The following is a 9,056-nucleotide window of genomic DNA, read 5'->3' as shown; positions in this document are numbered from 1 at the left end:
TACATTATTTGAATTAGCTTTAGATAATTGAAGATAATTGATTTGTTTTCTTCATTTTCATTGTTCATTTACTAACAGCCTAACCTTGCCTTCAGTTTGAAGTACAGAGCCTGGTCACTAATTACACTTTAAATCTATTAGTGTCTTGCCTTAACTGAACTGCGACTTTGCTGTTACTGAGCTGTTAACCCCTTGGGTGTTTGGCAACTGCCCACTCTCCCTGCTGAGTGTTTAGCCGTATCTCCTCCTATCAGACTGCAGGTAGTAAACAGGCAGAATGGAATGAATGGAGACGTGGTATTGTTTGGAGGAACAACCGGCACCAAACAATGGCAAGAATGCCTCTCACCAATAGCTGAAGCTGCACGGGCGCTGACATCATATCACTCCCACATCTCCCTCTCTTGATTTCAGCCCCACCCGCTCCTTTCCATTAGCAAGTCGGTCCGTGTCCCTGTGTTATTTAAAGCCAGAGATCCTCCCTCTCGCCGAGCCACTGTGTTGCATCTGTCTGCCTCGCTGCTTGTGTGTCTGGGTGCGTGTGTGTGCGTATGAGAGTGCGCTAAAAAACCCAGGCAGCCAGTGGGAGAGCTAGAGAGTCGGGGAGAGAGACACGGGGGAAAGGCAAAAAGCATCTGAGAAGGGAGAAGGAACGGGAGTGTGAGACAGCTATGAAATTCATCCAAGCTATTTGCTTACTGCTTCTCTGTCCAGCTTTGAGCCTCAACACCAGGTAAGAGACAAATAAGATGAGAGGGGTGTTTTTTTGTCAGTTTAACCCGGCCAGAGACTCTGGAACAAAAGGGGGGGTATAGGTTCAAAGCGTGCTATAGGCAATCTTAGATCACTAATCTGAAGGTCTGTTCAGTCCTGCCAAATACTGAAGCCTTAATTCGTCCTGGCAGAGGCTCTCTGTGTGCCAAGCATGTTGGAGACTGAAAGACTTGAAAGGAGGAAGGAAGAGCTTTTCTGTTGAACTAGGCTATTATCTTTGTCAGTCCCGGGCAGGCTGAGAGACAGTTGTCCTTTTGTGGTGGTAATCCACTGAATGCGATGCCTCCTGAATAGTGGTGACATTGCTTTTTGGGACTTTTGGTGCCTGCTGGTCTGGGAGGGAGCAAGTTGAAGTCAGGGGAACTGAGAGAAAGGACAAGGCTACTTGTGTTGCAGTGTCTTGAAAAAGAGCAGGTGTGTGTGTGCGTCTCTATATGTGTGTGTGCATGCGATTTAAAGCTGAAGAAGCTGGGGGAAGAGTGATGGGCAAGAAGAAAAAATAAGAGGGGAACGTGTGGAGAGGGGGGGAGTTTTGATGATTAATTAAATCATTGATAAAATCATCCTCCTTCTCTGCCAGTGCCTGACACCACTGCCTTAATGAGAGCCGTTAGAGGGAATTCAAGGCTTTGACTATACCATGGAGACATCACACGCAGGAAGGCATGCATTATAAAACTTGCCTTTCCCTTTTTTCTCCTCAGTGCCCAAAAACATTGTGATACTGTTGTCATCTTTTCTTGGTGAATTAGTTGAATGCAGTTGCTGAGGAATGCGTGCACATGGAGAACGACGGCTGTGGACTCTGTCGTTAACTGAATAGAGAAATACCTACCTATTCGTGGTGTGTGGCCAAACACATGACTGGCTACTATACGAATTGTTCTTTCTGCTTCGGGAGTTAATGTAGATAGAAATATGTAATGAAAGAAGTCAAGGTTATTGCCTACATATCTGTCAATACCAGATAGGTACACTGATGATGCATGAGTCATAACTAAGGGCTGTGTTGATGTATTAACCTCCAGCATTCAGTAGTCAGCAAATTAAGCTCTAATGTACCCTTTAACACACCTGCAATTTTAATGCCCACGTAGGGCAAACACATAAATAACCTTCAGGCAACAGCTTTGGAATATTCAGTCAATTTTATCACCATCTAATGTTTTTGATTGTGCATACAGATACACTTGTTAGGCTATTTTTCAAACAAGGGAGCTAAAAATGCTGTTCAAGTTTCATGTATCAGCCTGCGAGGTGATCTTTTGGGTGCTAATTGGAGAGGGAGGCATTACAGTGGTAATTTGGCAGGTCAGCACAGATTGTATGCTACCTCTTGAGGGGGAATGTCATGAAAAGTAATTACCAGATATAATCAGTGTTTTATTAGTTTATTTCTAAACTCAGTCCAAAAAATGGGCTCAGAAGACTGCGTTTTGTGAAAGGCAGAGGGGTTTTCCTGGCAAAGGTGATACCTCAAATGCGACCTACTGAACTTAATTTATATTTTAAAATAGAAAAAGATAACAGCGCTAGGTCCTAAACAGATCAGCAGAGCCACATCTGCTTTATGTGCCTATAGGAAGCACAAACTATGACCAGTGTATCTGAAAACGCTGCAGTTTGGAAAAGAAACAACAATCAAAGGGGGATTTAAATAATGAATGTACTTTTCACGGTCAGTGAATTGAGAAATGTTACTTCATCTGTTGATTGAACTCTGTAGTCATGTTTGAGGCTGTGATTTGGGGTGTTTGGAATATTTATTACAATATACTATAGGTTTGACAACCAAATTTCAAGTCAGCATCCTCAGGCTTTTTCCAGAGCTTCCTCCTCAGTGGGGGCAGATTCTCAGTTGTTATAATGTGATCAAAGTAAAGAAAAAGCTTGTTTACAAGATCAGCAATGAACTTTCACACTCAAACTGACAGGGGTTTTCACACTCATCCTGACAGGTGTTTTCATTTCATATTACATTTATGTATCAGCCCAGTTGCCAGGAGAAAATGTTGGCATTGTGCATTTCTGCAAACCATGAATACATTACAGTTGCATGCTTCATATGTATCATATCAACATTTCTACACGCCTGCCAAACTGCAGACCAAGGTTTGAGACCAACCACAAACCCGGTCGTGATTTAGCGAGTCATTGCTGTGCTTCCAGTGGCTTTTCAGTCCCCAATTTAGTGTTTCTCAGGGACCTGGCACAGGGTTTCCTGTGGCTTTTTAGCCCCCAAATGTGGGTGTTTTTTAGGGATAGTGCCATGAAAAGTGACTGTTGTTTTACTGAGACATCGCCGCATTTCCTTCCAGGATAGTGGCATTGCTGCTTTTCCAGAGCGAAATGTGCCCAAAGCCAGATATTTTAAGCCAAAACATGATCTTTTCCCAACCATAACCAAGTGTTTTTTGTGCCTTAACCTAACCACACATTGAGTTTCATCGAATCCGCTGCATAATGATATGCAAATGTAACATATCCATGGTTTGCAGAAATAATAATGCCAATTTCTTCTGGCGAGGGAGCTGCATATGTACATTTATGTCTTTATCATTACTGTAGGTCACATGTTGATCTGGCTGTTCTGCTTGTACAGGGTCTGTATGAGACATAAACCTCACCTGAGAAGTGGCTTGATGGGAAAATGGTCTGGCTGGTAGCATCTGTGTTTGTGACAAGGTTTTACTCAGGACTTAGATTCTCCAGATTTACATTTTAATGAAAAAGTAAGCAATAAGGCATCTACAAGGACAGCTTAATGTGATTTTTCTTTTTCTAAAATGTGCTATCACTAAAAGCATCCATGGATAGATTCAATAAAAGGTCACCACTGAACAGGGAAACTAGTTGATACGTAACCGCTGTCCACTCCATCAATGTCCCACTCCTCCTGCAGTGGTGGACATATATTTTGTCTTCCTGTCAAATATATAGAATTAGCTGTGTTTTTAATAGCCAGCAGTAATTAGCTTGTGCATTATCCTGTTATGTTGTCTTTTAATCTAGCACTGCCCCAGACTGGTTCTGCTGAGGCAATACCAGTTTGCAGTCATGCATTTAACATACAGTAAAGCACTTGGAATTGGTTTTATTATTGCTGACATGGTCAGATTTGATTAAAACAACACACAATTGTAGACTTTGATGCACCTTATTCCAAACTCAAAATATTTCAGAGATGCTCAGTTTTCATTGTCATTTTTTTCTTCCTCTGGTCATCAAACCCAAAGCAAAGCCAGGGAACGCTGCTTTTGATCTAGCCACTACTCAAAAACCTTTTTCTGAGTTGATTGTTTCCTCAAGCTCTTGTCATATTTTTTTGTTGTTCTGCAGGTCAGGGGCCCCAAACAAGGCTTATCATTTGTGACATCCTCATTTTTTGTTGTACCAGTGTAACATTGAACAGACTGACTGCAAGGTGTATCTGCAGCGGGAAAATGAATAGTGACTCAAGCTGTCTAGTCTACGCACTGCTCTGCCTCGCTTTGCTTGATTCACTATCATCACATCAGTGGTGCGTGAGAGAATCCATTTCAAAATGTTAACTGCAACCTCCACTGTGTGACCTGATAGTCGCCTTAAGGAATGAGAATTAATGAAATAGGAACCATTTCAATTTTTATGCATGATAGCAGCAGTTTGTTAAGCCTTTGGTCTTCGCTTAATTCTGTTTTATAGCCTTCAAATCTAAAAGGCATCTCGTGGGCTTACGCTGTGTTATTAGGAATGCTAAAACATTGATAAACATTAAGAAAACATTCAAATATTACAAGAATTTTCCATTTTGAAAATTACAGAATATAATTTCTAATTATCTCTGTGAAATGTGTAAAATGAGCTATTGTGGTGACGGTCCCGGCTTGTATGAGAGCTTGATTAAGAAGGATTTGATTTTAATGAATCGAATGGATTACTCAGGCCACATAATGATGGTGCAGGGCTATGTGTCATTGCAGGAATCAATTGGCACTCAGGCAGAACACAAGGCTGCATTGACACTAGTCCCATGAGATATGACTGTCCACCCCTGGGTCAGGGTTGGGAGGCAACTACAGTAACGCTGCTCTTCTGCATTTGGCTTGTTTTCTCTTCTCCATACACATCAAACAGCTCCACCTCTTTACACTTTCAAATATTCCCTTTCAGAGTATTCTTGAAACCTATTTGACACATTTTCTCGACACTATCTTTGATGTCTCTTACCTAAGCAGACTCTTCTCGGAAACGGTGATATCTGGTGGGATCTCCACAACATCAAATATTTATGAGTGTTTTGGACGGCAATTAAAAGGACTACAGAGAGCCTCGGATTATATGTAGAGTGCAGACACACTGCTGTATTGCTTTATATCTTAACATCTGCCTGTGGATATGAGCATACTGTAAATTAAATAGAGTCTCTCTTGAATGTTACATACGGTCAGACATGAGAAGGAGAATACTTTATGAGGTGCAGCAATTAATGACGAAGCGGGGTAAGGATTATAATAAATCCTGTGAGATGTTGTTGACCTTGGGTGTTTTCCTTCTATGATAACCTTTTGTAATAAGTGTGTTGTCCTTAAATCAACTTGTGAAGTTTTCAGCAATCAAAGCAAATATTATGTCATAATTTACATAAAAAACCGCCTTAATGTTCATGAAAACAGGTTGACAGTACTGTTTTTATGGATGGAGCATGTCATTGTGCGACTGTGATCAGGGAGCGCTGAAAGGTGCTCCGCTTCGTGCTCATTCATCACAACAGCATGTGCCTCCTTTGTCTCAATCCGTCACGTGTTTACCGAGTTGAAAACATCCCGCAGATCATCATTTACATCCGATCAATACTTTCTTTACAAGTGACAATGAAAAAATTCAATCAAGATGTACAGCGGCGGAGAGAAACTCCACATGATGTCTCATTGAATGAGCGCTCACAGGCTGGATTTGTTTCACTCTTCATAATGCTGAGATGAAACATGCAGAGTCAAGTTGTTCACAAATACTGGGCCTCATACAGAAAGCTATATACCAACACATTTTCTCTTATTTTTGTTTGTTTCCATGATTTGTTCTTATTTTGTTAGTGCCCCTTATTCTCTCGGATTCACCAGTTTTATTTTTTGCTCTTCTCTTAGGTAAGAGAAAATCCTATTAGTGGTCAAGAGCACTTTAACCAAGACTAGAGAAAAATATCTTGTGTTCACTGTCCACTGATTGTTTGTCAGATGCAAGGAAACACAAGTTTTACATTTGAGGAACATTGTAAAAGACACATGAATATCAGATGGTCAAATTTAGATTATTATATGTTTTAGAGTAATTTTAATGATTATGTTATAAATTTTGTGGACTAAAGAAATACTGTTTGTTCATTGATCCCAATTACTGTAATTTTAGTCACAGTGCTCCCTCTGCTGACCAGTGGTGGAATGTAACTAAGTATATTTACTCAGGACTGTACTTAAGTACAAATTTGAGATACTTTTAGTTTACTTGAGTATTTTATTCTCACACCACTTTCTGCTTCTACTCCACTACACTTCAGAAGGCACACAAGTATTTGATAACTTAAGTAACTAGTTGCTCTACAAATTTATATTTTTGTGCACAAACTGTATGAATCTATACAAGTGCATCTGAAACAATTAGTCAATTGATTAGACAATTGATCGTCAACTATTTTGATAATAATTCAATTACCTTTCATGCAAAGATATTTCATGGATCAAGCTTTTATTCCTTTAATGGTTTTGATTAATTAACTGAGTACTAAGTTCACACATTTTCCTGATTGTAATTACTTTTACTTAAGTAGCAGTTTCAGTGCAGGACTTTTACTAGTAACAGAGTATTTTTTATGGTGTGGGTTTAATACTTTTACTTAAGTTAAAAAGAAATTACTAACTACAAAAATGTTTTTCAGGCCTGGAAATGGTTTGGAGGAGTTTTGAATATACATTGTTTTGGCCATTGTTTAAAATATGCTATAAAAATCCCAAAACATGTCTGAGGTTACACAAATTATGTTCCTTATATTACTAACTAAAAGTCTAGTGCTGCACTGTGTGACCGTTGAAATGTCACTAGTATCATATGATACACATAGATCAGATTGACATCACTTCAGGTCGAGCCTCTTCTGAGTGAAAGAAACACACATCAGGAGAGAAATGGGATAATGCAGGAAAGCTGTTGTATAGCGAGGTAACCAAGGCTCTGCGGAGTACCCGTATGTGCCAGTCTGGTTTATTGGCATATTCAGCTGGTTGGTGGCCAGAATATCTAGAGAATAAGTAAAGCTAGCGCTTTAAGTTTGCTTATCCCTAAGTGCCTGGTAAGAGTGTGTTAAGTAATGTGTGGCTTTATCTTTGTGTAGGCCTACATATTTAAACTACTTACAATGGAAAAGTTATTGAAAAGTTTTGAAAATTAATCGGTAGAAATGTGTTTGAACCCTGTAAATACGTTCTCCACTGCTGCTGTCACGGCAAATGTTTTGCTATTGCTGGGTTTTTGATTTTCCCGTAACACCAATACTGACATGCTGGAAAATCACGTTAACTTTGTTTACATTTTTTAACAGCACATCGATTTCACTACTGCAGAACTTCTTCTTACAGCCTTTTTGGTGACACTCTTGGGCATGTGTCCGAGTCTTTGCACATGTGACTACGCCTGTCCTTATATAGTGTTTAGGGAACATTACCAGTGCTAATAGATTACCAGGGTTTCCCACACATCCATGTATTTGTGGCGGCCTGCCATGTTTAAACATCTACTGCCACGTTTTGGGGGGTGGAAGAGTTCAGTCTTTGCTGTGTCCATGCACCTCAAAAGCCTCTGAATTTAGAGAGGCAATATAGAATGATAGCAAGGACACACAGGCAGGTCAGGGACCCCACCGCCACCTCAGCTGCCCAACCGCAGTCACCTACCCCCACACAGAGATTCTAATTTTGTCGGAAACACTGGGTTATTTATGATCAGGTGGGGTTGATCATTCAGCACATCTGGGTAAGAGCAGATTTGCATGGATAAGAACGTTTGGTGCACCTGGAGTTGACCTCTGTTATTTCTTCTTCCGAACAGGAAATTAAGTGAAAATTTAAAAGAAATTTAAGAGAATGTCGCTGCATGAGACTCACTGTGTCACACACTGGGAGACTGAGAATTGACTAGAGGTCAAGTGTGGAGCAGATGTGGGATTAGACCTAACTATTGACCAGAGGGAGATGCTAATGTCAATCTATACACTGATTGACTGCAAATGGTTAGTAGGGATAATGAGTAATTGGAAACCATCCACCTCTTATCCCCGGGCATTGTTTGGCACTTTGATGATAAAAAGGCAACTATCATGACCAAATGAGGCTAACCTACATGAGTATGGAGTGCTCAGCTCAACTATATTTTCCTCCTTTAAGTGGGGCTCGGCTGCGTTGCCATTCGTCTGGATGGTTATTGAGTGAGAGCTGCATCATTATCTAAATGAACTGGTGCTTTATTTATACTGGCAGACATCGTAGAAGCGTGGCATGTTTGAACTGACACCCTTGCGGAAACATTTATGCATTTTGCAGAGCAGCAGTTTGGTGGAAAGTGGTAAAAGTGTCTAACTGGAGTGATGGGGCACTTTACAAGATGGGCATCTGTTTAATTATGTGTAGAGGCAACCTCTGAGTGACTTTCGATGTGCAGCAGTGATCTGTGCCACGACTGTGTCCATGCAACATAAAGCATTTGTATGCGTTTGAATGTAACATGAAGGGAAAAAATGATTTCTCATCTGCTCTCTGTTTTTCTGTTTTTCTTGCCATCAGATGGCATCTACAGTAGAGCAGAGACATGGTTATAAATATGACTTTCAGGGGTAGCTGGACTCCTCGAGATGAGAGAAAATGATATTTGTGCAGCCCGGTAATGTCCCCAGCACAAAATCAGACTGCGGATGATAATTGAAATTCAAAGGACATGGCATAATGGTCACACCATGGCAACCACGTTGGCCACATGACAGTAATGAAGTGGGCTACAATAAACAGAACCTTGGGTGGCTCCTATAAATGAGAAAGTAATTAAAAGGACCACGATCAGCGCGGGGTGACGAGTAGCCACACGTTTTGTATTCAGGGCCACATTTCAGGTACTGTGCTTTTGCTCTTAGTGCTCTCAGAAGACATTAGAAATGACAGCTGTGTTTACTGTTTAAACACTGAAAGTGTGTGTCACAGATTACTTTGTTATCGCGCTTCCTGGAACACAAAGTTTTATCATTGATTGGCATCATCCTC

General features: G+C 40.6%; 1 protein-coding gene across 1 annotated transcript in view; it reads left to right on the top strand.

The window, feature by feature from the left end:
* Positions 1-456: 456 nt before the first annotated feature.
* Positions 457-9,056, top strand: part of luzp2 (leucine zipper protein 2) — a 257,615-nt gene continuing 249,015 nt past the window's right edge. The window contains exon 1 of the mRNA XM_049598772.1: positions 457-733. Coding sequence (XP_049454729.1) covers positions 672-733 — 62 coding nt within the window. The 5' untranslated portion in view covers positions 457-671. The remainder of the gene's footprint in view (positions 734-9,056) is intronic.

The sequence above is a fragment of the Epinephelus fuscoguttatus genome, linkage group LG2 (assembly GCF_011397635.1).
Source record: "Epinephelus fuscoguttatus linkage group LG2, E.fuscoguttatus.final_Chr_v1".
NCBI classification, from domain to species: domain Eukaryota; kingdom Metazoa; phylum Chordata; class Actinopteri; order Perciformes; family Serranidae; genus Epinephelus; species Epinephelus fuscoguttatus.
This window is presented reverse-complemented; position numbering and strand designations above follow the sequence as displayed.